General features: G+C 39.9%; 1 protein-coding gene across 1 annotated transcript in view; it reads left to right on the top strand.

The window, feature by feature from the left end:
* FRAS1 (Fraser extracellular matrix complex subunit 1) overlaps nucleotides 1–27,251 on the top strand; it is a 478,911-nt gene that overhangs the window by 330,765 nt on the left and 120,895 nt on the right. Inside the window, exons 31-38 of the mRNA XM_033214331.1 lie at nucleotides 266–444; nucleotides 5,686–5,802; nucleotides 11,673–11,787; nucleotides 14,863–15,000; nucleotides 17,393–17,425; nucleotides 21,779–21,910; nucleotides 22,977–23,102; nucleotides 25,034–25,281. Of these exons, the coding sequence (XP_033070222.1) occupies nucleotides 266–444; nucleotides 5,686–5,802; nucleotides 11,673–11,787; nucleotides 14,863–15,000; nucleotides 17,393–17,425; nucleotides 21,779–21,910; nucleotides 22,977–23,102; nucleotides 25,034–25,281 (1,088 nt within the window). The remainder of the gene's footprint in view (nucleotides 1–265; nucleotides 445–5,685; nucleotides 5,803–11,672; nucleotides 11,788–14,862; nucleotides 15,001–17,392; nucleotides 17,426–21,778; nucleotides 21,911–22,976; nucleotides 23,103–25,033; nucleotides 25,282–27,251) is intronic.

Here is a 27,251-nt window from a genome sequence, read left to right as displayed (position 1 = left end):
ACATAATAAGTCAGTAACTTCACACATGAATTGTCCTTGAATGACTTTTAGTTCTTTTAGCAGGAAGCCTGAGAATTCTGTTTCTAAAGGATTCAATACTATCTATTGAATTATGTGTTAACATCCTCTCCTTCACCTTAGATAAAAATAAAGAAGTACATCGTTTCTTTTTAGTTTTAAAAAACAAATGAGTAGTAGGAAAGGAGGTAAGGGCTCTGACTTTTCCTAGGGAACCTCACTAACTGTGTGGCCTGTGCCTTCGTAGGGGAGGTGGTCCTTCTGGTGAATATGCCTGCAGACAGCCCTGCAGATGAAGGGCAGCACCTGCCTGATGGGAGGACGGCTACCCCCACCAGCACCTTCACCCAGCAGGACATCAATGAAGGCATCGTATGGTACAGGCACTCAGGAGCCCCAGCCCAGAGCGACTCCTTCCGCTTCCAGGTACCCTCTGCTTCCTGACTTCTCTGAAGTCTGATGAATCCAATAATCCAATCACTCTTATTTATAATCACCTTGAGTAATTTTCTGCCGTTGACAGGAAATCACATTTGGGGGATGTGTTAGTCCATTTTCATGCTGCTGATAAAGACATACCTGAGACTGGGTAATTTACAAAGAAAAAGAAGTTTAGCGGACTTACAGTTCTGTGTGGCTGGAGAGGCCTCACAATCACGGTGGAAAGCGAAAGGCATGTCTTACGTGGCAGAAGGCGAGAGAGAATGAGAGCCAAGTGAAAAGGGAAACTCCTTATAAAACCATCAGATCTCGTGAGACTTACTCACTGCCAGGAGAATAGTATGGGGGAAACTGCCACCGTGATTCAGTTATCTCCCACCGGGCCCCTCCCACAACATGTGAGAATTATGGGAGCTATGATTCAAGATGAGAATTGGATGGGGACCCAGCAAAACCATATCAGTGGAATTCCCTACAAAATATAATTCATAGCATTAGTTTTTTTAATTTGTCAGTTCAGAGTTATCCACAACTAAGATGTTTAGGTTAGATAATGGCCAAAGTGTTCAGAAAAAAAAGTCTTTAAAATATAAAAAAATACTACATGGAGAAAAAAACATCTTACCTTCTAGTTTTGAATGTTCTTGAAACACTTACTGTCTTGTGATAAGATCATGGGCCTATAGCCAAACTCAACAGGTTTAGGTGTCAGTTCAGCCACTTACTAGCTACACGACTTTGGGCAAATTACTTGAGCAAAACTTCTGTGCTTCATTTTCCTTGTCTATCAAATAGGATTATTGTGAGGATTTAATGAGTTAATACATATAGAGTACTTAGAATACTGCCTATCACATAGTTAGCATTATATTAAGGGTTTGTTATTACCATTTGTAAAAATCAGTCAAATACCAGACTGTAAGGAGACCTTCAGTAGATTAAAGAACAAGAATTTTAGTGCATAGGCTGGGCACGGGGGCTCACGCTTGTAATCTCAACACCTCGGGAGGCCAAGGCAGGCAGATTGCGTCAGTCCAGGAGTTTGAGACCAGCTTCGGCAACATGGTGAAACCCTGTCTTGACAAAAAATACAAAAATTAGATGGGCACGGTGGCAGCTAGGCAGAAGGATCACTTGAGCCTGGGAGGTAGAGGCTGCACTGAGCCATGATCATGCCATTGCACTCTAGCCTGGATGACAGAGCGAGACCCTCCCCCCCAGCAAAAAAAAAAAAAAAAAAAAGAAAAGAAAAAAGAAAAAAGAAAAATTATATGCATATGTTCTCTGGCTATTATAAATATAATTATAAATTATAAATTAATAATAAAATGATAAACAAAAATTCAGGCCACTTGGAATATTTTAAATGGTCTCTTCAATAATTACTAGGAAATTCCTTAAAGAAAATCAGAACAGCAAACACTTAAGAAATATTGATGAGGCCGGGCGCGGTGGCTCAAGCCTGTAATCCCAGCACTTTGGGAGGCCGAGACGGGCGGATCACGAGGTCAGGAGATCGAGACCATCCTGGCTAACACGGTGAAACCCCGACTCTACTAAAAATACAAAAACTAGCCGGGCGAGGTGGCGGGTGCCTGTAGTCTCAGCTACTCGGGAGGCTGAGGCAGGAGAATGGCGTGAACCCGGGAGGCGGAGCTTGCAGTGAGCTGAGATCTGGCCACAGCACTCCAGTCCCGGCGACAGAGCGAGACTCCGCCTCAAAAAAAAAAAAAAAAAAAAAAAAATTGATGAGGAGGAAATAACCTATCCAAACTTAAATCATATGGACAAAATTGTACTCAGAAGAAAATTGATGGGCTTAAGCGCTTATTATTGAGCAAGAAAGCATTAAAATACGTGGACAAAATATTTAACTCTAGAAGCCAGAGAACTACAAGGGAAACCTAAGGAAAGCAAAAGGAAGGAATTAGTAGAGATAAGCAGAGGAATTGGTTAATTATAAAATGCTAGAAATGACAAACAAATACAAAACATGATTCTTTGAAGATCAATAAAATTAGGAAGACCTCCGACGAGCATGATTTAGAAATAAAGAATCATACAGAAATACAAAGGAATAAGGAATTATGAATGAGAAAGAGTGTTTAAGCATGGATACCGAGAAGAATTTGGTAAAGTGTCAGAGAAAATATCTATGTTTATGGGGAACAGCCAAAGCGGTGTCAGGGCCTCTCAAAGTCTGAGTCTTTTTCTTTGTCTAGGAATCCAGCTGGCGCTCAACTCACCCAGCTCACCTTGTTAAAATGATCATTCATTCTGCTTCTGATGTCTGGCATGTACATCTTCATCGCCTGACTAATTTATATTGTGTAAAAGATGTGCTTTTCCAGAGAGCAGGTTGAGATAAATTTGGAAACCATTAAAATGAGATTATCCTGAGCACATTGAATGTCCAATGAGTGAGCAAACATTGGGTGCCCTTTGCCCAAGTTAACTTTTCATTTTTAGCACCTGGAGACTGCAGCAGTCATCAAAGAATGAGTCAGAATGAAAGCAAAGACCTCAATCAAAAGAAGTCACCTCTGCAAACTAGAATCCTCAGATCTGCCTTTGCCTTCGTAGGGTCAGGAAGGAGAATGTTATCAATATGGAGCACTTCCCTGGAAGCGGAATCTAAGTAGCTGCTCAAAATAATATTTGATGACTTTTGTAATTTGGTTACTGAGTAAATAAAGCAAATAAAGTTTTAAAAATAATAAAAAAATAAAATAACAAAAAATAGTGATTAAAAAAAAAAATCTCACTGGATGAAGCCATCCAGTTGAATGAACGTTATTACTTACAAAGTGGTTTCCTTTACAGAGCCTTCACACATTTTGCTCAAAATGTGTTTAGAACTCCTATGTGAAATTGCCTTCAAAATGTGTGGGATATTCTTTAGAATATCCTCCATAGTGGCAGTGTATCATCTTTTGGAAGTGGTTTAAAAAATACAGCTAAATAGTCAAAAGTCAGACTAAGGTCTGGTGAGAAAAAGAGTGGTAATTATTTTGGGTTAAAGTGGGGAATAATTATGAAGTAATGGGCTCAGAGTTTCTGTATGATTTGTAAACTTTGTCTGAAGGCATTCCAAAGTATGCATTTTGAACACTGACAGCATCTTTATTGGAAATATGAAACAACCCTCTGGGATTATGTCCTCCTGATGTAAAAGTTTTGGCATGTTTATTGTAAAAGTCTCATTGTTTTATAGGCATACCTCATATTTTGATTTGAAGTGAGATAGACACTACAGCTAGGTGCTAACATAAGTTGTTAGCAAGTTTTCCCATTCATCATTTTACTGTCCCTAAAGGATTTCAAACTTTAAATATATCCTGTCCTAATAATTCCTTTTCTTTTTCCTTTTTTTTTTTCTTTAAAGCAGAAAATGCAGTATAATGAGTTGCATAGATTTTTTTTTTTTTTTTAGACAGAGTTTCACTCAGTTGCCCAGGCTGGAGTACAGTGGTGTGATCTTGGCTCACTGCAACCTCCACCTCCCTGGTTCAAGTGATTCTCCTACCTCAACCTCCCAAGTAGCTGGGATTACAGGTGCCTGCCACCATGCCCAGCTAATTTTTTGTATTTTTTAATAGAGATGGGGTTTCTCCATGTTGGCCAGGCTGGTCTTGAACTCCTGACATCAAGTGATCCACCTGCCTTGGCCTCCCAAAGTGCTGGGATTACAGGCGTGAGCCACCGCGTCCAGCCAAGTTGCATGGATTTAATGCCATTTTAATGTTGATGTGCTGTCATGAGCCATCAATGGATCCCATCTATTACTCTGCATCCAAGATTTGGGACATATGTGATGTGAGTGGGATTAGAAAATAGAGCATGGCATAGTGCAAAGAAAGCATGCACATTCAGATTCATTTTTTGGTATGGGAAGGAGCTCTGGTTTGGGTATATTCAGGTCACTTTGGAAATGTGGTTCGAAAAAGACCAACACATTTCCCATCAGTGTCTTTACTAGATTGATTCATTTGCTCAGTAATATGACTACATTTCACTACCTATTCAATGTTTGGTTCTTTTTCTTCAAAAGATAGAATGTATTCCACCACCATCCCGCTATTCCTTTTCTAATTTCCTGAAGCTACCAAAGTGAGTCACTTGGTCAGTGGAATGATCGTAAACCTGACTGATCTGGTTAAATACTGCACTTGTTGCCTTTGTGACTTTGACACATTGCTTAAATTTTCTGACCTTCAGTTTCCTCACCTGTAAAAAAGGGGATAATAATATCTACTCTGTGGATACTAAGTAAGAGAACCTTTGAAAAGTAGCTAATGCAGCGCTGAGCCCGTAATAATAATAGATGATGAGTGAATTATAGTTATTGGTGGTAAGATCATTTACAGAGATGCTGTATCTCCTTAAAAACATGTATTTTGAGACTCCATCCCAGACATCTGATGTGATCAAGATAAAGACAGAGAAGACAGGCTTTCTGTTGGAGTAACTTTTAAAGACATAGAGAAACAGCTGCTATCCCTGCCTTTTTTTCTCAGAATTGATAGAACTCAGCCCCCTGCCATATGAAATGAATGCAACTCCACATGTCACACAGGGCTTAGCAAACAATGGAGAGAAGGAAGGTTTAAGAGGGCAGTCCAGTAACTGATGAGGAGGGAGAAGCTGCATAGGAAGAGCAACATTCTTCAGGTTTTTGAAGCAGGAAAAAGTTGATTTTGTGACCATTACACTAATTGTGAATGTTACTAATCTTGCCCTTCAATGATGAGGCTGAGATTTGTCACTTACCTATCACCTACCTGTGCTGGTTAAAAATGAAAGAAATGGAATACAAATCTTATTACATACTCATAATAAGATATTATATAGTCCTCAAAAATTATGTTTTCTGGCATGTTTAATGATATAGCAAACTATCATATTATTGTAAGTAAAAAATTATAGTATGCAATTGATATGTGTGCATATACAATGTTAAATGTCAGCATATTTATATTCATTATTTCTAGGTAGTGAAATTCTAGATTATTTTTTATTTCTTATTTATACTTTCCTGCATTTCCAGCTTTGCTTAAAATGAAATCAGTAAAAGATCAATATTAAAATATGAAGGGCAGAATGAGAGTTGTCATGCAGGAGCATATAGAATTCAAAGACAGCTGGCTTAAAAGAGGGAAAAACTCACGTGTGGGCATGCTTGCCCAATAGAAGATGAGGGACTCACCAGGATGACCTTCTTTTCAGGTGTCCAGTGCCTCTGATGCCCAGACCCGCCTGGAGAGCCGCATGTTCAACATCGCGATCTTACCACAGACACCTGAAGCACCTAAACTGTCTCTGGAAGCATCTCTCCATATGACTGTGAGTTGGGTGGGAGGCTTGTGGTTTCCACTTAGAGGAGGCACACAGCATGCTGATGGGATTTGATAGAGTGTCCTGGTTTTGTATGCAGTAAGTTCCTGGCCCAGATCACAGACTCAGGGGCCAGAAAGCCTAGTGATCACATTTCTCATTGACTTGAAAAAGGAACTTAAAATTCCCAGAATGAAAGGAAGGTTATGCGGAATCCATATTGACCCCCCATCCATCGCTGATGTCCCTTCTACAGTATTCCAGACATTCCAGGGATCCTCCTTGAAAACTTGGAAGAAATTTCGGGCTTATGTCCATGAAATCAATATTTGGGTATCATTGGTTCCCTAGTTATAGGTCCACATAGCGGAGAAACTATTATTCCATCTTCTAGAAGCCCTATAAGAAACTTTCCTCTGTAAAAGTTTCCTAGAGAAGATGCTGTCAATGCTAAATCCAGAAAGATAAATAACAATTATCCAAGTGAAAATTTGGGGGCACATTGGGAGGAATGGCGAGGTGATGACAAAGGGCATTGCCACAAGTGAAAAGAGCACATGCAAAGGCCCAGAGGTGAGAGAGAATAGAACTGTTGCAAAATTGCAAACAGTTCAACAAGACTGGAGAAATTAGGAAGGCAGCAAGGAGGTGTGATGAGGATAAGGAGGTCATGAAGCTATCACAGAAAGCCTCATATGCTGGTGGGAAGGAGTGTGGGCCATGGGAAAATGTGAAGCGAGGTGTCAACTAAATTGGTGTATGAAGCTTAGTTGAGACAATTAGCAACTCCCCCGTGACCCTTGCTCTGGGGAGGGGAGAGGGTGAGTGCTATAATGCCAAAACCCCTCTTCCAGACAGAGCCGCAAACATGTAAGACCTTGTAAATTAATCATCATGGGTCCACATTTTAGTTAGCACCCACACAATTATGCTCCAAAGCAGTGTATCAGCCTTGAGCCACAACAAAGAGAACAGTTATAGTTTTAGAAATTATGGGTCTGGGACATGACAGAGACATAAAGGGGAAAATAGAAAGTTTTTAATGAATAGCTGGTATTGGCATTTCCACCGTAAACCGTAATTTAAAGAAATCATAATTCAGCAGCACTATAAAGTCTATAATTCATCATTCTGACTGGAGGAACTTGGATCAGAATTTTCTCTAAACTGTTAAGAAAAATGTGCACACACAGGTCTTGCCAAATGCTAATGCAGAGTTATTTTGAGTTTGGAGGAAACAATGGGCCAGGAACCAGGAAGACAGTGCTGTTTCCTGCACTGTCACTGTGGACCTCTGAAGAGAATTTTCAAGTCACTTAGCCTTTAAGGGCTTAGGTTGCATACGTGCAAAATAGGTCTGTCCAGTTAAAACTTAGGTTAGTTTACTGTAAACTGTGATTAGCCTACTTGTATGTTACTTAAAATATATAGTTTATATATTTTTTAACACTAATTAGGTCCATTACGATAGGGCATACTTGTGATCTGTAATAAAAATGCATTCTCAATTTAGTCATTTAGTCTCATCTAATAACACAAGTTTTTCAGATATTTGGTAAATATATTGTGAATGCATATGGTAAATACATGGCATAATTAGTATACTTGTATATGTGATTAAAGGTAGGAATCTACTTCTCTATTCATTCAGTCTCTCATTCATAAACACTTTTGAGCTCCTAATATAGGTTAAGAGTTGTGGAAGACATTGGAAAGTCAATGACCATAAATCACAGTCTTTATTCTCAAGAAACTTTGAGTCTAAAAGAGGAGACAAGCAAATAAATAAGCAGGGATAATACAATGATAAATGCCATGGCAGAGCAATGATATGGGAGCAAATGGGGAGGCACCAAACCCAGCAGACCATGAGAGAGGATCACAGAAGCATTCTCTGGTGGGGAACAGAGCAGGGTGAGTGTAAATTATCTAGAGACCAGGGTTCTCCAACTTAATCCTATATTAGAATCACTATAGAGTTGATGAAAACACAGATTGCACTCACCCACTTCCTACTCCTTCCCTCGGAGTCCCCAAAGTCCATTGTATCATTCTTATGCCTTTGCATCCTCATAGCTTAGCTCCCACTTATGAGTGAGAACATACAATGTTTGGTTTTCCATTCCTGAATTACTTCACTTAGAATAATAGGTGAGGGATAAAAGACTACAAATTGGGTTCAGTACATACTGCTCGGGTGATGGGTGCACCAAAATCTCACACATCACTAGTAAGGAACTTACTCATGTAACCAAATACCATCTGTTCCCCAAAAAAAACTATGGAAATGGAAAATTTTTAAAATTAAAAATTAAAAAAATAAAACACAGATTGCTGGAACCCACCACAGTGTTTTCTAGTTTAGTGGATCTGGTGTAGGGTCAAGAATTTGCATTTCTAAAGAGCTTCCAGGTCATGCTGTTTGCTGCTTCCCAGATCACCACACTAGAAGAACCACTCATCTAGACTAAATTGGGGGGAATGTATCCCAGTCTTGAGGAGCAACAGGTGAACAAAGGTGGAGACAAGGGAGAACATGACACATTTGAAGCATTACAGGTTGTTCAGCTGGCTGGAGCATAAAATCCATTAAATGAAAATGCAGTAAGAAATGATAGTCAGATCATGGAAGACCTTAAGTATAAGGCAGAGTTTCCATTTGTCCTGAAAGGCTGTTGGGGCAAATAAGATGTTGAGGGATTTGTAGCAGAGAAGTGCCATGATCAGATTTTTAAGGATACATGTAGGAAGATCATTCTGGCTACAGGGTAGAAAACATCCTAGATGGGGGCCAGTCAGAAAACAAACAGGCTATTGCAGTCATCTAGAGCAAGAACAATTAGTGGCATGAGCCCATGGTTAAGAGTTCAGAAGATCTTGAAGAGATTTGCACACGAATGTTCATTGTAGCATTATTCACAGTAGCCGAGACGTGGAAGCAATCTAAATATCTATCAGCAGATAAATGGATAAAGAAAATGTGATACACACATACACACATACAGAGAGAAGAATATTATTCAATCTTACAAAGGAAGGAAATCTTGTCACAGGTTACAACATAGATGAATATTTAAGACATTATGATAAGTAAAATAAGCCAGTCACAAAAGAAAAAAACTGCATGATTCTGCTTATATGAGATATAAAGTAGAATGTAATCAAAAGAAGTAGAAAGTAGAATGGTAGTTACCAGGTGTAGAGTATGTGACGCAATGAGAGAGGGAGAAAGGGGGAGTTGTTCAGTGGATACAGAGTTTCAGCTTTGCAAGGTGGGAGAGTTCTAGAGATCTATTGCACAACTGTATGCATATAGTCAACACTACAGAGCTGTGCACTGACAAATGGTTATGATGGTTAAAAAAAAAGCAGGGGGCGTAGATTAAGAGAGACTTAGAGACACAGAGACACAGTGGCTTCCTATATATGGAAGGCGAGTGAAACACCTAGTGTCTGAGGATATAGAGGTGCCATTCCTCAAGATCAGGAATGTACAAGGACTTTTGGTGGGAAGCATGACAAGTTGAGTCTGGGATGTGCTGGTGAAGGGTGTGCTGGAGCAGAGTGAGTGAATTCACAGATGTGATAAGTGTGTGGGCTGGGACAGATCGTACAACATTTCATGGGTCGTTGTAGAAACTTGGCTTTTCTTCTGATTAAAATGGGAAGCCATTGCGGGGTGTTGAGCAGAGGCCTCACGTCCTTGTGAAAGGATCACACTGGCTGCTGTGCTGAAAGGGAGTGTAAGGGAGGCAAGAGAGCAATTGAGAGGCCACTGGGGTAATCCTGGGGAGAGACTATGGCCCTCAGCAGAGTGGTGGCAGTGGGGTGGGAGAAGCAGTTTGACTCTGGATATATTCAGAGGTAACATGGCCATTATGAAAAGAATTATTCTGTAATCTTCTTTTGTTGACAGATATACTATTTTTAAAGTGTCTTTTGCAATGAGTTCTATGAAGTTTAATCTCTCGTTTCTTACTATGTTTAACTGATAAATATTGAACATTCTAAGTAGCCAATATTAAAATTGATTATACGTTGATATATCTCAAACTCAATATTGCTTTCCTCACAGAATCAGTCCTTTTTCTGTGTAATGTCTATTTCTATTAGGAGAAAAATAGTATCAATAAATTTCAAAATAGACTGTTATCTTGGCTGGAACATATTTCCCTTCCCACAGTCCCATGTCCACAATAATTCCGTCTTTTTATCACTTTATTATTTTAGGGACATCTAGATTTTCAGAATATCACATGGTACCCTGAGAATGTTCAGTTATTATGATAGTTTTGATATTAAAAGGTAGCAAACAGTACCAAACAATGTACAGAACCTATACTTTTTTGTCTGTTAGTTGTACCCACATGTGTACATGTTTATAGGTGTGTACAAACATGTATGAGATAGTAACACCTTATATAGTGCATATAGTTTTAATTTGTTGTCCTTACTTGTTTTATATTAGGGTGAGAGACCAGCTGCTATTCACAATTCTAATTTTCCTTGCTCATTACATTCCAGACCTGAGCAAGAGCCTGAAATATGACTCTTTACTATAGGGGGATTGTTCCAACCTGCAAATGCTGCCTCTCCCCAGGACAAATATGCCTTGGAGACAATTACAAAGCAACTGCAACCTTCAATCTTTTCATGGTTAAAGGAAGAACACCACTCCCTCCTCTATGAGCATTACTGAGCCCTGCTTAATCCCTTTCTAAATGAGGAAATTCCATCTGAAAGAAGGAGGGCTTCAAAAAGCAGGAGAGCATGTCACACTCTAACCCACCTTCAGGGGTCAGTTAGGAAGAGCCCATGATGAGCTGGATGTTTTTGTTCTGTTTTACAACAGCATGCCTGACCCAGGCGAGAGGCCCCTGCTCAGGCTAGTTTCCCTCTTCTCTCCACACTGTTTTTGCTGCTGTCCCCAACCCACCACCATACCTAGTGATGGGAGTCTGAAGCTCTCCTTTTTGTTTTTTAAGTGTTGCCACTGTTAGTGGGTTATGGATGTGCACAGGGAAAGGGATAGTAAAAGTTACATACGCATCAGTCCTCTGATTAATATTGCCTCATTCATTCACTGGATTCTGAAAGCTGGAAGAGAAAAGGCAGTATCTAGTTCTTTTAACCAGTAGAATGTAGAAAAAGGGAAATATTGGCTATTTTATGTGCTTTAATAAAGAAATACCTCTTAAACCTCCGCATGCAAATGGTGAGCCTTTTTTGATATTTGAGGTGGGTTCACTTTTAGCCCTTTGTTACCAGAAGGCATCACAGTTTCCATGAGCAAAACTGGGGCCCTGGGGAGCAATGCTCTGAAGAACTTCTTGGGGCCAAGACTTAAATATCTCAGCTGAGTCCTTAGAACTTCTGGCCAGATTCCACTTAGCCCGTTAAGTCAGAGGAGCAGCAGTGAGCTATGACCACTGCACTCCAGCCTGTGACAGAGCTAAACCCTGTCTCTTAAAGAAAACAAAAAGTTAGAGGAGAGACACAGTGAGCCAGCTGTGATTAGCAAGAGAGTAGAAGAGCCAGCTGGGATGCCCCATTTGGAAACGTGTTCCACCTAAGAAAAAAGTAATAATATCAGAATCCCCACCACGTGCACTGACGTAACTGTGGGGACAGTTGGGGGAGAGAAAACTAGGGTACAAGAAAACTTGAAAAGGACTCTCTAAACCTAGGAGGGGAGGCTTGGGAAAAATCTGTAATGCGAGAGACCAGATCCTTCTTTTGAACTCTTGAAAATTTTACTAAGTGTGACTAATTTAAAAGCCCAGGGCAATTTTTTTTTTTTTTCTTAATAAGGTCTGTTTTTGCCTCTGGCTTTTGTTTTTCATACCATGTTTTCCTCTTCCTTCTTAAACTTTGTTTAGGCTCGAGAAGATGGCCTGACTGTCATTCAGCCTCATTCCCTCTCCTTTATAAACTCTGAGAGGCCAAGTGGAAAGATTGTCTACAATATCACTCTACCTCTGCATCCAAATCAAGGTAAGATGTGTAGTAAATGATCTTTTGAGTGATATTATTATATTCTAGTTTTTGACCAGTCTTAATATCGCTGGAGTTTTGTCTGCTTGCATACATAAAGATATATTCATTGAGGTTTCAAGGAATACTAATTATTCACATTCCTTGCTCCTGTCTTCTAGTTTAGAACTAATTGAGAGAGAAAAAGACTGTGGTCTGAAGGAGATGAATGTGATGGCTTTGGCACTGACATAGCATGCTGGATGGAGAACATACATGCTACTGGGTTGAGCTCCCCTCCCGTGTACTGGCAGAACTGGACACATAGGCATCGTCTCTGTAGGACCAGAGCCTGCCCTAGTGAGGTTATGACAGGGGAACGGACCAGAATGAGCATATGTTCAGGATAAGGAGTTCTGGCAGGGAGCCCAAAAGGGGGCTGAGCCACACATATTCAGTTCCTTCCCTGATTGGATACATTGCTCCTCCTCCTATCTGGGAGCATGGGAATATGGAACTATAGTCAGAGGAGATTTGGGGCCCTGCCATCAGTCCCCAAACTTTAGATCTCTTGACTTTGGGCTTAACTAATAAGCTTATGCCTGTGTTAGTCCATTTTCATGTTGCTATAAAGAAATAACTGAAACTGGATAATTTATAAAGAAAAGAGGTTTAATTGGCTCATGGTTTCACAGGCTGTACAGGAAGCATGGATGGGGAGGCCTCGGGAAACTTACAATCATGGCGGAAGGTGAAGGGGAAGCAGGTATATCTTACATGGCCAGAACAGGAGGGAAGCGAGTGGGGGAGATGTCACACACTTTTGAACAACCAGATTTTGTTTAAAATCTCACTCCTTTGGGAGGCTGAGGCAGGCGGATCACGAGGTCAGGAGATCGAGACCATCCTGGCTAACAAGGTCAAACCCTGTCTCTACTTAAAAAAAAAGAAAAAAGAAAAAATACAAAAAATTAGCTGGGCATGGTGGCGGGCACCTGTAGTCCCAGCTACTTGGGAGGCTGAGGCAGGAGAATGGTGTGAACCCAGGAGGCAGAGTTTACCGTGAGCTGAGATCACGCCACTACACCTCCAGCCTGGGCGGCAGAGCAAGACTCCATCTCAAAAAAAAAAAAAAAGAAAGAAAGAAAATCTCACTCACTCACTCACTTACTCACTCACTCACTCACTATCACCAGGACAGCACCCAGGGGGTGGTGTTAAACCATTAGAAACTGCACCTGTGATCCAGTCGCCTCCCACCAGACCCTGCCTCCAACACTGAGGATTACAATTGAACATGAGATTTGGGTGGGGACACAGATCCAAATGACATCAAGGTCCAATAGAGGTGTGGCTGCTCCTCACAGAAAGATCAGCTTCTATTAAGATAATTCTGCTTCCACATCTGGGACTTTTCTCCCAAGATTAACCACTGCCCCAAATGTAAGCCTCTCACATTATGAAATTCTCAATGAGAGAGAAAAGTCAAGAAATTAAATTCCATTATCCTTTTGATAAAGTCCAAAGAAATTAAAAGTCTAAAAGCCATCCCTCTCCTTTGTAATCTGCTAAGTCATAGCTAACAGTTCTCCCTACATTGCCAGAGTCGAGATAGAGCCCTTTCAAACCAGCAGCCTGGGCTTTCTTCTGGAGAATAGTTGTTGCCCTCTCAGCCCTGCAGAAGGTGAATTAGTTCAACATCAAGCCTCACATGTGCCCTCCTTTGAAGGAGTGAATAGGACATGAGAAAAGATCACAGCATTAGTTCTATACCTGAAAAATTTAGAAACAACAGGCAAATCTGCAGCCCCTACAGCATTTATCACAAGCAGAGTGATAATTACAAATTCAGTTCTTAGAATAATCAAGACCCATGTTACTATAGCCAAAGATTATTGCAGAGTCTAAGGAGTTTCTGAAGGAAAGAGGTTAGATTGAAAAACATCTTTTTACAGCCTCACCAGGAGACCAATCTGTGTCAGTTTCTCAAGGACTTTTGAATTGAAACTCAACTGAGAGGATCTCTTAATTATGTTACCATGTATGTGACTTCTGGAAAATTAGCTGGTCTAGGCTATGGTAGGGGCAGTAGTTTGTATCCTTCTATGTGTATTAGTCAAGGTTCTCTAGAGGAACAGAACTAATAGGAGATATATATATATATATAAAGGGGAGTTTATTAAGTATTAACTTCCACAATCACAAGGTCCCACAATAGGTCATCTGCAAGCTGAGGAGCAAGGAGAGGCAGTCTGAGTCCCAAAACTTAAGAGCTTGGAGTCCGATATTCAAGGGCCGGAAGCATCCAGCACAAGAGAAAGATGTAGGCTGGGAGGCTAAGCCAGTCTAGTCTTTTCATGTTTTTACACCTGTTTTATTTTTTAAACTTATATATTTATTTTTGAGATGGAGTTTTGCTCTTGTCACCCAGGCTGGAGTGCAGTGGTGCAATCTCGGCTCACTGCAACCTCCATCTCCTGGGTTCAAGCAATTCTCCTGTCTCAGCCTCCCTGGTAGCTGGGATTACAGGTACATGCCACCATACCCGGATACTTTTTGTAGTTTTAGTAGAGACAGGGTTTCACCATGTTGGCTAGCCTAGTCTTGAACTCCTGACCTCAAGTGATCCACCCACCTCAGCCTCCCAAAGTGCTGGGATTATGGGCATGAGCCACTACATCCAGCCTCCCTGTCTTATATTCTAGCCATGCTGGCAGCTGATTAGATGGTGTCCACCCAGATTGAGGGTGGGTCTGCCTTGCCCAGCCCACTGACTCAAATATTTATCTCCTTTGGCAAAACCCTCACAGACACACCCAGAATCAATACTTTGTATCCTTCAATCAAGTTGATACTCAGTATTAACCATCACACTATGGTTTGTATTTCATGAATCCCAGTCAATACTCTTTTGGGTTTCAGATTTGCCCTTTTCTTAAATAACCAGAGAATGGCATACCAAGAGCAACCTGAGAACAGTCGGTTTCTGAAGGATGAAAGACTCCCACCAACAAGAAGAGCAGGCTCTATGGCTCTAGTCATTTAGTCAGCGATGAGAATTACTGTTGATGCTTATGCCAAATCTCTTCCTCCCAGGTATCATCGAGCACCGGGACCACCCTCACTCTCCTATCCGGTATTTCACACAAGAGGATATTAACCAGGGCAAAGTCATGTACCGCCCTCCCCCAGCAGCACCCCACCTCCAGGAGCTCATGGCCTTCTCGTTTGCTGGTAATGCTCTCCTCTCTGCTTTGAGGCACCCAGCTGCTCTCTGTGGCTCTACATGACAGGCTTGCCCTGAGTCTTCCACAATCCTCTGGACCATTTGGTGCCCCTGCTTTGTAGCTATTCAAACTAGCTTGAGACCTGTCAGCCAATATGTAGCTTGGGCTCAGTTCCATCTTTTTTTTTTTTTTTCATTTATTCATGCATTCAGGCATACTTCCAATAAATCTTTATTTTGTGCCTCCTATGTGCCAATCACTGAACGAGGCCTTGGAGATATAGTCGCGAGCAAAAAGAGGCGTGGATTCTGCTCTTGGTGGTTTGAGCAGGTATAGAGAGAAAATTTGATAAATAACCCCAGGAATGAATGTTTAATTGCAGTCTGGGATAAGAGCTCTGAGAAAGAGGGAGAAAGTTCAGTAGTGGAATTACACATAACCAGACTGACCTAGACTGAGAGCTCAGTGAAGATACTGGCAGTGAAGTATTGGGTAGAACCTGATGAGGAAAAGTGTGTATATTTGTATGGTCAGGAAAATGTCCCTGAAGGAAGGGCACCAGCCCTAGGTGTAGGGGTCTGGGGAAGGAGGGAATGTGGTGGCTGTGTCTCTGAAATGTGAAGGATCAGGCAGAGCAGGGATGTGTCTGGTGGAAGAGACAGAGGTCACACCTGACAGACCCTTGAAGCCGGTAAGGATTTAGGTTGTTATCCCAATGTCAAGAGGAACCCAGTGGAAGTTTTCAGGTACAGGGAACTAGGGAATGGCTTTTCATAAGAAACTCTTTGACTGCAGTGATGTCAATGGACTTGACGAGGAGGCCAGAGTGGATGGCACAAGGGTAAGGGGAGGCCAGTAAGGGTCCTGCAGTACCTCAGGGGAGGTTTCATGTAGACATGGGGCATGCAGGCAACCTTTTGGGATAAAACCAGAATTTGGTAAAAGATACCTTTTTAATGGAAGAGAAGACTGAATAGAAGAATAACTAAGTTTCTCATTAAAGCCAGTGTGTGCCCTTCCACGAAGCCCAGCATGCCCTTAATCCCTGCCATCCTATCTCTTCCCTTGATCTAGTCATCAAGGCTGTTGACCAGAAAGCAGGAGTTTTAAGTCCCTACCCTTAAATATTTTTATGCCTTTGACTATTCCAAAAACATTAGTGCCTATTTCTCTCTCTCTTTTTTTTTTTGACAGAGTCTTGCTTTGTCACCCAGGTTGGAGTGCAGTGGTGCAATCTCGGCTCACTGCAACTTCTGCCTGCTGGGTTCAAGTGATTCTCCTGCCTCAGTCTCCTGAGTAGCTGAGACTACAGATGAGTGCCGCCACACCCGGCTAATTTTTATATTTTTAGTAGAGACGGGGTTTCACCATATTTGTCAGGCTGGTCTTGAACTCCTGACCTTGCGATCCACCTGCCTCAGCCTCCCAAAGTGCTGGGATTACAGGCATAAACCACCGTGCCCAGCCACTGGTGCCTATTTCTTTACAATCTTTAAGGTGTATGTACTACATAACACCATGAATATAGGGTATTCTTTTTATACAGTAGCTTTATTCATACACAAAAGTGGTGATTTCTTATGGTGAATTGAACGTGGTTTAAGTAATTTTAGACTTTTATGATTATGGTAAACATTTAAAATGATATTTACCATTATTTAATGTAAGTTTAACCACCCAGAAAACAGTTAACTCCTCAATTAGATTGAAAATCTCTAACAGTGGGTATAGGCTTCCTCTTTAGTATCTGTACACAGTGTTTAGTAACAGGATAACTAATAGCCGTTGAAAATGTTCCTGGGTCTGTAACCCCTATGTTACAAGTCGTACTTTATAAGAAACACAGGATATCCTGGGATTAGAGGGAAAGAAAATATATCAGCCGTGGTTGAAGTCATCCACTAAACTCGCCCGAATTCCTAGAACCTCTTCAGAGAGAGCAGAGTCCTGTGCTGTGGTATCTATGGGATAAATGCTGCGAGATAAATCTCTCACATGGTTACAGTGTGTAAATCAATGTCTCGGCACCACTCAATTCTACAATGGAATTGACCCACCTGAGAGCCCTGTCAGTGATATATGGCTCACCCGCATTCACCGATTTGTAGGATTTTATGTACTGATAAAATGGGTTCTGAATGAATGTATTGTAAATCATGCTAACTGCTGTGATATAAAATTATTCTACTATGTGGTCCTTTTTGCTATTTAAAATTAATGTTGACACCATTAAATCAACATAACATTAGCAAATGACCTGGTGGTCTTTCCTTAAATAAGAATAATTTAGAGTAAGATATTCTTTACTTTCCTAACCTCTGCCCTTTATTTTGTACCTTCCCTAGCTCTCTCTGACCCCCAAGTGTTTAATATACTGATTGTCTCTCTTACTCTTTCAGGTCTCCCAGAATCAGTGAAATTCCACTTCACAGGTAGAGATTCATCTCAATTTTACTAGAAAGTGAAATTTTTTCTTTCCTTATTGATTCTTTCTTTTTGTTCCCATCATCATTAATTTTAGCTATTTTCTAAGAACTACTTAAAAATTGTAATTTTTCTTCTAAAACAAATTTCTTCTAAAATAAACAAATGGTTAAATAGTAATAGCTTAACTTTATAGTCATAGGAGAAAAAATCTATCAAAGATGCTAAAAGTTAATGTTTAAGAGCCAGGCATGGTGACTCATGCCCATAGTCCAGCACTTTGGAAGGCTGAGGAGGGAGCATCACAGAGCCCAGGGGTTCAAGACCAGCCTGGACAACAATGCAAGACATTGTCTATTAAAAAAAAAAAAAAAAAGCACTAATCTGGATGATGGGGGCACATGCCTGGAGTCCTAGCTACAGGAGGATACCTTGAGCCTAGGAAGTCAAGGCTGGGATGAGCTATGACTGCACTATTGCACTGCAGCTTGGACAATAGTGAAACCCTATCTCAAGGAAAAAATGAAAAAGAAATTAATGTTTAAGCCCAATTTCAATGTGTCCTAATATCCATTAAAGAGTTAATAGTAATTAAGATCCTAAACCCTGCATCCAGATAACCTGGGGTTCAACTTGTCTTGGGAAAGTGTCAGACATCTCTGTGCCTGAATGCCTCATTCATAAATGGGGATAATAATAATAATAAATGTAAAGCTCCAAGAATGATTGTTGCTACATAATCATTATTATACTTAGCTAATAAACAGTAGTTGTATAAAAATCTTGAATAGAGCTATTCATGGAATGCCTTGTTACTGGAGGGAAAAGGCTTACTACCCAGAGGCGAGTCGAGAAACTTGGGTATGGAAGACCTCTGCATTCCTAGTTTTAGCTCATAGTGCAATAGAAGAAGGATGCCAAACAGCAAAAGCAGAGTCAGACCTGGTACCTATGCTTGGCCACATAGGCTAAGTTTCTTTCTTGTTTAGGTCTGGAGTGAGGATGATTGACCATAAATAGCATCGTTAAGTTGCTGTTTAGATGGGATTGACTATTCCATTAGAATCAACCATCCATGTGCCCTGTTACATTTCATGGAGGGAAAAATGTTAGCAGTAGAGTCTCTTCTCTGTAACTCCCAGCTCTTCCTTTCTTCTGTGAGGATTAAAAATCACACTTGAATCAATAGTAAATTTCAGTGTTGTGTTACTGTTGATATGAACCCAGTATCGGCTCATTTCTAGTCATAGACCTCTACATAATTCATACAATCAGTAATGATATAAAGCAGATTTTTATATTTTATAAAGCAATTTACAATAAAAATTGTCTTATTTAATTATTATAACAATATTTTAAGGACAGATATTATTTTCAGCATTTTAAACCTGAGGATACCAAAAGTTATTAAGAGTAGATAACCTGGCTGGGCGCAGTGGCTCACACCTGTACTCCCAGCACTTTGGGAGGTGTGAGGAGGGAGGATTGCTTGAGCCCAGGAGTTCAAGACTAGCCCAGGCACGTAGTAATACTCCTTGTAGTCTCAACTACTCAGAAGGCTGAGGTGGGAGGATTGCTTGAACTGGAGAGGTTGAGGCTGCAGTGAGCCATCATTGTGCCATTGCACTCCAGCGGGGTAACACAGTGAGACCCTGACTCAAAAAAAAAAAGTAGATGATCTGCTCAGATTTCCATAGCAGGTAGACAGTAGAATCAGGATTTTAATACAAGTTTCTGACTTAGGGCGTGAGCATGGAATAGCTAGTTTGGTCTGACATGTATGTGTGTTGATTATGAAAAGTGAGTGTCATAGTAGTATGCCATTTTGGTTTCCAGTCCTCAACTCTTACCTGAAAGCTTGAGTAGGTGAAAGATTAACAATTAACTTGGCTAGGACTTCAAGTTAAATGATCCTTGAACCTATTATACAGTCCCATGGGACTAGACCTTGTGCTGACCTTAAATTATCTTGTTTCTGCCAGAGGTTCCTTTTTGGTTGATTTTAAAGAAGAAAACCTCTTGGTATCTAGTAGAAAACCATGTCCTTTAGGAGAGTTTTGTGAGAAAGAATTTTTAATTGGACAGTTAATGAAAAAGGCAGGAAAAAGCCCAAGAGCTGACATTAATTTGTAGAATGAAGGGGAAACACCCATTTTGGTGAATCAGGTAACATGAGAAGGAAAACTGATGTTCCTAAGACCTGACAGACTTGAAGACAAGTGCAGAAGCTCTGGAGAGCAGTTCTGAGCAAGGAACACACTTAGGGCAAATGGCCCTCACAGGGCCATTTAGCCCAAAAAGGCATTTGCCTGTTTCTCAAAGAAATTAGAGACATTCCTTAAAGAGAGGTGTAAATATGCAACTGCTGACATTTTGATTGGAAGTTTATATGATTGCTTGCAAAACCCTGTGCCCAAGTGATAGCTAGCTATGTAATACGCACCAGAAAATAGCTTTTTTCCACTTACTGACAGAGGCAAGAGTATGCCTTGGTCACACTAAACAGCTGTATGATGTGACCAAAGCTCTTTAATTTTGTACCTTTTCTCTCCTCATGTAAAATAAGGATGTCGAAAGCTTCCTAGACTTCCTCCCTGGTATGTTTGAATGTCCCTTCCAAAACTCATGTTGACACTTAATCCTCAATATGGCAGTATTGAGAGGTGGGGCTTTTATAAGGTGATTGAAACCTGAGGGCTCTGCCCTTGTGAATGGTTTAATCATTTATGGATTAGTGGATTAACGGTTAATCACGGGGGACGGGCAGAGCTGTGGCTTTCTAAAAAGAGAATGAGAGACTTAAAATTCCAAGCTCAGCCTCCTCGCCACATGACTGCCTACACTGCCTCGTAACTCTTCACTGAGTCCCCAACAGCCAGAAGTCTCTCACCAAATGTACCCCCTCAACCTTGGACTTCCCTACCTTCATATGTGAAAGAAATTCCTCTTCTCATAAATTACCCAGTTTTAGGTTTTCTGTTATAAGCAACAGAAAATGGACTAAGACTCCCATTCAAAAATAAAACTAATGTAAAATGTAAAGTAAAAGAAGATTGCATTTTGCAATTATTTCTTAAATTACAGGGACCTCAGAGAATCCTGAATCCACTAAAATTTATGAAAAGTTTGTATGCTTGTCACCAAATCCCCAATAATTAAGGACCATCTGTGCCTATTTTTGAAGATTTAGAGAAGAGATTGAACTTAAAGAAGCAATGACAATAATTTTGATACTTGTCTGAATGACCAGAACCATAAAACCTTCATTCTCACATGGATAATGTCGTCTCACCTTCAATAGGGCTGTTTGTGAACATCTCCAAGATGTGGAGTGTACCTTATAAAATTTAACCATCTCTTTCAGATCTGTCTCAAGGAAAAGACAAATCTAAAACTTGAATAGAATCATTACTACAAGTCTCTGAGCAATGCTTGACTTTGTTTAAGCAAGATTCTTGCTGGCTTGTTACTAAGTCCAGAAGAAAGTGAGGAAGGAAACCAGTTTCTCATAACCAACCCATAGACAAGCTTATCACACATTTAAAATAATTGACAGTGCAGTTTTCTTAAAGACCACTACAGATAAACACATTGATGAGTCGATGATGCACTTATCCCTCCAAAACTGACTTTTAGGGAAAAGATAGGGTGTTAAGTTATGGAAAAGCGGAAATAAGCATCAAGGGTGAGGCAATTCTGCTCTCATGTTTCCCTCAGGGATGGGTGTTCACTTGGATGTCAAAAATCCAGGGAAATAAAATCTTAAGGTCACTGTTTTATTCACTATTTATGGCATTGTGCATCATGACCAAGTAAAAATGGATCTGCTTACTTCCAAACTAATGCCGTTACAGACATTGGTATGGGTGTTGTCTGTCCTTTTAAAAAATATTCTTTTCTAATGAGACACAGACATGCCACTTCGAAAAGAGTTCATGAAAGAAAATATTTATTTGGAATATTAAGGGAATGAACTGAATCAAGAAATATTTCCATAATCAAAAGCCTTTACCAGTAGCATCTACAGGTGCAGATTTTGTATTACCTTCCTTTCCACTAACATTTATCAAGATCACCTTTTTTTGTGTAAGTAGCCTCTTCAAATGATTTTGTTATTATGCTTCTTTATCTTTTTTCTTATCCTTAGAAAAAGGAATCGTTTACAGTATCTTGCTTGCTTACTTTCTTCTTTTGTAAGCATCTCTTCAAAGGTTAAAGTAGTGTAAAAAAGTTTCTAGCTACGTATTTGTGGAAACTGCCTGAAGATGACCAGACTACAAGTTGATTCGTGTGTGTGTGTGTGTGTGTCTGTGTGTGTGTGTGTGTGTGTGTCTCTGTGTGTGTGCATTTATCCTTTTTAGTTTCGGATGGAGAACACACAAGTCCGGAGATGGTCCTCACCATTCACTTACTTCCCAGTGATCAGCAACTGCCAGTGTTCCAGGTCACAGCTCCACGGCTGGCGGTCAGCCCAGGAGGCAGCACTTCTGTAGGTAAGAACTGGGAGCCTGAGAGAAACATGGCTTTAGAAATGGGATCATGTTGCTGCCCCTCTCCAAACCTCTTGATGGTTACCAAAAAAGCAAACTCCTCTTCCATAAGTTGCCTGCATTCTTACCTGTATCCTTCTTCCTGCCCATTTCTATGCAAACAGAAGCCACACAGAGAGAAGGAAATGAAGGCTTCAGAGGCCAATGATCAGTGGAATGCAACACAGAACTGATTTTCTGGGAGTTTGCTTTGTTGCCATCACTAAAATATAAAGTAATAGAGCGGCGAGAAGAACATAGAGGGGAGCGGGATTTCAATGGTGGCTCTTGTTTCTATTTAGAAAGTGAAGAGTAGCCGGAGAAATGACAGGTCACAAGAAGCTTCAGAAGTTGTGAAGAACTAGAGTTGACCCAGTTATTTTGTACATAGTTATATGTACTAATTAGTGAATTTACTCTTTAGAAATGTATTCTTTTATCAAAAATATTTTACTAATAAACAGTAGGTATTGTGATTTTTGTTAGGTGTGTTCTACAGATCCGTATCCAGTTTCTACTTATGGGTTTTGGCCTAAAATTAATTATTACCAAACTTACAAATAAGTCACGTGTACAAGGATGACTGTCACTTCAACCCTACACCTCACCTTTGTGATCATTGCTCACTTGGCTCTTTGTAGCTTTAGAAAAATAAGAAGGGATGAAACAATGAAATGCCAAACAATTTATAGGAGGATTTTCTGGAAGAAAATCTAACCCAGCTGGTCAGGGCTGACCTAGCTGTGGGCTTCCTCTGTGCATGCTGTCATTTGTATGGAAGAAAAAAGGTGTTCTAAATTCAGAACTACCTCACGTGAACTTTTGGAAGAACCTACTTGCAGTGTGGGAATTGACTGCATTATCTGTTTTCACTCTTTTGTACCTGATTGGAATGAAGCAGTACTTTCTGATAACAATCAGATTATTCACAGTGTGACTCCTAGCCTGGCCTGTGGCTTTAATATATACAGAGTCTATCATCTTTAATGTATGCTTTCTCTCTCACCACGCTTCCTTCTCCTTGCTGTAGGACTTCAGGTGGTAGTAAGAGACGCTGAGACAGCACCCGAAGAACTCTTCTTTGAGCTTCGGAGACCTCCCCAGCATGGTGTGCTCCTTAAGCACACAGCTGTGTTCCGAAGGCCAATGGCCACAGGTAGCTACACACTCTGTCACTGACCTGCTTGAAGGATTTTTTGCTCTACAATCAGTTATATGTGTCTCAGACAAGAGCAAAGTGTCTTTGTGATACAGACGATGAGGAGCCTTTTCATTTTTGTGTGAGTTTCATTGGCTTTGATATTTGAGACTTCTTCCTGTTCCCACTTCCACCCCTGCGCCACACCTGCCCCTGGCCCCACCCTGAACACTGTGAAGCCAGTTCCTTAAACTATAGGTGAAATGGGTGATTTCTGAAAGTTGGAGTTAATGCATTCAAAGTGACACCATGTGGGGGATCAGCTGCCACTTTCCTAGCACTGTTCATGGAGATGAATCTGTCTTAATTTGGTATGTAAATCTTCACAATATTTTTAGCGCTGTGACTCTGATAGTGTTAACTACGTCTATCTTCATCAGTTAAAAAAAGGAACACGTTTTTGAAGTATTGTCTATGAGATGTAACAGTGTGGTAATGTGATCAGCTTTTCAAAATAATTCTTATTGTACTTCCTCTAATTATAAAAAACAATATATGTTCATTATTTGGAAGGTACAGAAAACCACAAAGGACACAAGTGTATCTGATTTTTTAATAGTCAGCTCTTATGCATTGAAGTGATTATTGTCCTTTTCAAAATACCCACCTCTGGATGCTATATCTTCTTCCAACAATCTCTACTTTCTCAGAACCTTTGTATGATTCCTTTTAGAGATGCAGTAATCCATTCTTCTGAGTGTCACTGGTGGGCTAATCTTTGCCATTGATGGTAGATGGAATTTTAAAGAACAACCAGTAAGCATTTGGGAGTCACAAAGGTAGACTCAAAAATTTACTGAACTAAAGAAATGTCATTAGAATAGATTTGAAACATTCCCAGGGAACTATTTTAGGAACATAACAGTTATTGTCTAATTTCTTTGACACTGCATTTAATCTGTATTTGTGCAGTTAACATATAAGATCTAAAGCTATCGGTAAAAAGTTAGTTTTATTACCTTTTTATAGACATAATGCCACTAGCACCAGTAAAATACATGAACACAGTGTTGAGACAGAAGGCTTAGAAGATGAATAGAGAGAATGAGTAAATTATTCAATCTCATTACTTAGCACTAATTATTGAACTAATAATCTATCAAAAGATAGAGTTGAATATAATATCCAAGAAGAGCTATTTCACAACTGTATTCTGTGAAATCATTAGGGCTCATGGCACTAAGAGGCATTTCTCGTAAAAAGGGTTCTATGAAGTTTGAGAAGCTTTAATATTCATATACTAAAATGAATCCGGCTGTATAAAAAATTTTTTAATTTTATTTATTCACATTTTCCATAAAGGTATGTGAACTTGAACTTTTTTTACATAATGCCTATCAAATTTATCATGAATTAATACTCCAGACTGCACAGTTTAGGTTTCTAACTTCAAGTATATGTTTTCGTTTTTAATTTTAAAAATTCCAAATAAAGCAAAGACTTCTTAAAGGTTCATCAAGTATAATTCATTTTCTTAACTTTTTCAAAAAGTTTTCAGTATCAAGATAAGATTCCAAAAGAGCTGTCATAAATAATAGAGGCTTGTTCTTTCTTTTTCTAGAACTAGGAATAATGACTGGATATTATAGAGGCAGATTTTAGCTCAATATACTTAAGAACTTAAAAATAAACCTAGAGCTATCTTCGGTGGAATTAGCTACCTTGTAAAACAATGATCCTCCCACCTTGAAAAGTGTTAAAGGAGAAACTACCCTTTTTCAAGGGTGGTATAAAGGGAATCCTATAGTAGGTGAGTGGTTGGATTACCTTGTAACTCCCTGAGTTTATGATCCTGTATGAACCTTAAAATCCTGAAAACAAAGGTGTTATATAATGAAAAGCATTATTCCCAGAAGCAACTGGTTTGCAATTTGTTTCATTCTTGGAAGGTGACACTTTCACCTATGAGGATATTGAGAAAAATGCTCTGCAGTATATACATGATGGTTCCTCTGCCCGGGAAGACAGCATGGAGATCTCAGTCACAGATGGCCTCACGGTGACAATGCTGGAAGTGAGAGTAGAGGTGTCCCTGTCAGAAGACCGAGGGCCTCGACTGGCTGCTGGCTCCTCTCTAAGCATTACTGTTGCCAGTAAAAGCACAGCCATAATCACTAGGTCACACCTTGCTTACGTGGTAAGTTCTTCCATTTGCTCTACTTGTTCTCCACCACACCTTCTGATGGGGCAGACTGGACAGCAACGCCATGGCTGAATATTTGGGGCAGCTGGTATATGGTCATGTAAAGAACCTTTTTCTCAACTTCTCTACCTTCTACTCTTAGGAGTAGTTACACTCTTTATCCTGCTTCTCCTAGTGTCTCATGAGCAGACAAGTGAATGAGAAAACACAATGAGTATGTGTAGGGATGGGTGATTGTCAACAGGAAAGGGGGCCAGTGTTGTAAAAGCCCAAGCCCCCATTGTTTAAGCTCCATCTATTATATTTCCAATGAGAAGTTTAGGAAAAGAACATTTTAGAGCTTATGTGATCAATGACTAATAGGTAATGATGTTTCATGGCCCCTGAGAGAAAGCCCACTTGTCATCAGTTTCTGTCTCAGGTCTAGTCTAGATGGAATGCTGAAAAATCCCTGCGGCAGTGCCTCTCTGTCAGATTTCCCAGCCAATTCACTGACTCACCCTCCTTCTCGTGCCCCACAAGATGCAGTGTGATTGGGGGGCCAAGGAGAGGATCAAGGACTCGAGCTTGTTTCCCAGTCTGGCCCTGACTTTATAAGTGATCCTGAGTAATTAAACTCATCTTCTTCCTTTGATTCTACCTCAGGAGCTAAGGATAATGAGGATGATTAATTTTATTTTGCAGTTATGTATGTTGTAAGCAGATATGTGCTCTCTATGTAAACATAATAATGACTAGTTTTTACAATGCCTTGAAAGGAAGAATGATTATCTGAATGCTAATCATATTGAATTTTTCCTTTACTGATCTTAAAGTTCTAACTAATCACCTAGACTTTTATTTTTTTAATGCCATATACTTTTAAGTAATCCTTTTCTGGGCTGAAGAATCTCACTATAAAATGTAGTCCTGAATAGCAGCATGTAAGATCAAGCATTGGCCTGGGAACAATTGCTTTTACGCAGATTTTCCCCTCAAATGGTCCTTTCTTCAGTTATGGGAAAATGCATTCCACCCTAATTCTTCTCACGGGTCTACTCTAGTTTCAGAAAAGCTTTGATTTTGTTTTTTGTTTTTAATTGAGAGGTGCTTTTTACTGTAAGTTATGGTCTTTTGAATCTTTTGAAACTCGTGAATTCATAAAAATGTATGAATTCAGATTTAATCAGTAGATCACCAAGGCTTGAAAAATGTTTCACAGTCCAAAATAGCGCTCCAGGAGCAGTTCCTGCCCATTAACTGCATATTATAAACTGCATATCAAATTGCAAGCCCATTGGCAACTGAACATGTATTTTCAGAAATTGATTGAATGTGAATTTACCCACCAGAGCAGAAAAACTCCAAAAGAACTATTCTAGCCTGCTGAAAGCATAGCATACATTTTGAAGACTTAGGTAGGTTATACACTAACTTTCTCTGAGGGTTGTAGAAGGATTTTGTACTAAGAGTCATGGAAAAACTTTTCCAGATATGCATAGTTAGAAAGTTTTCCATGAACATCTAGAAAGATTGGAAAAACCATCTGAAATCCTAGTCACAAATGGGGCAGAGTATAAAGGTTTAGGAACAGATGAGTCTGTTCTTAGTTTAAGTGTTATTAACTGGAAGAGAGTGATACGATGTTGGAGGAGACAAAAAGGCGAAAGTTGGATTTTGTGTAATGTGCTTCTTAGCAGTGGTTTTATATATACAGTTTCCTATGCGCTGCGAGTAAACAGGAAAAGAACAGTATGGGTTCTGGAGTTAGAATGGATGGATCTTAATCCAAACTCACCACTTACTAGCATCGTGACCCTTAGCAAGTTATTTAAACTCTCCAGGCCTCAGTTTTCTCATGTGTAATATGGGGAGGATAAAATTAATCTTAGTAATAGCATTTCTATGAACCAGCCAAAAATAAAATTATTCAAAATATTATTCTGTGTATATTAACATTACATATTACATACCTAAGAGTAAAT

This window comes from Trachypithecus francoisi, unplaced genomic scaffold (assembly GCF_009764315.1).
Source record: "Trachypithecus francoisi isolate TF-2019V2 unplaced genomic scaffold, Tfra_2.0 Lachesis_group1, whole genome shotgun sequence".
NCBI lineage: Eukaryota > Metazoa > Chordata > Mammalia > Primates > Cercopithecidae > Trachypithecus > Trachypithecus francoisi.
This window is presented reverse-complemented; position numbering and strand designations above follow the sequence as displayed.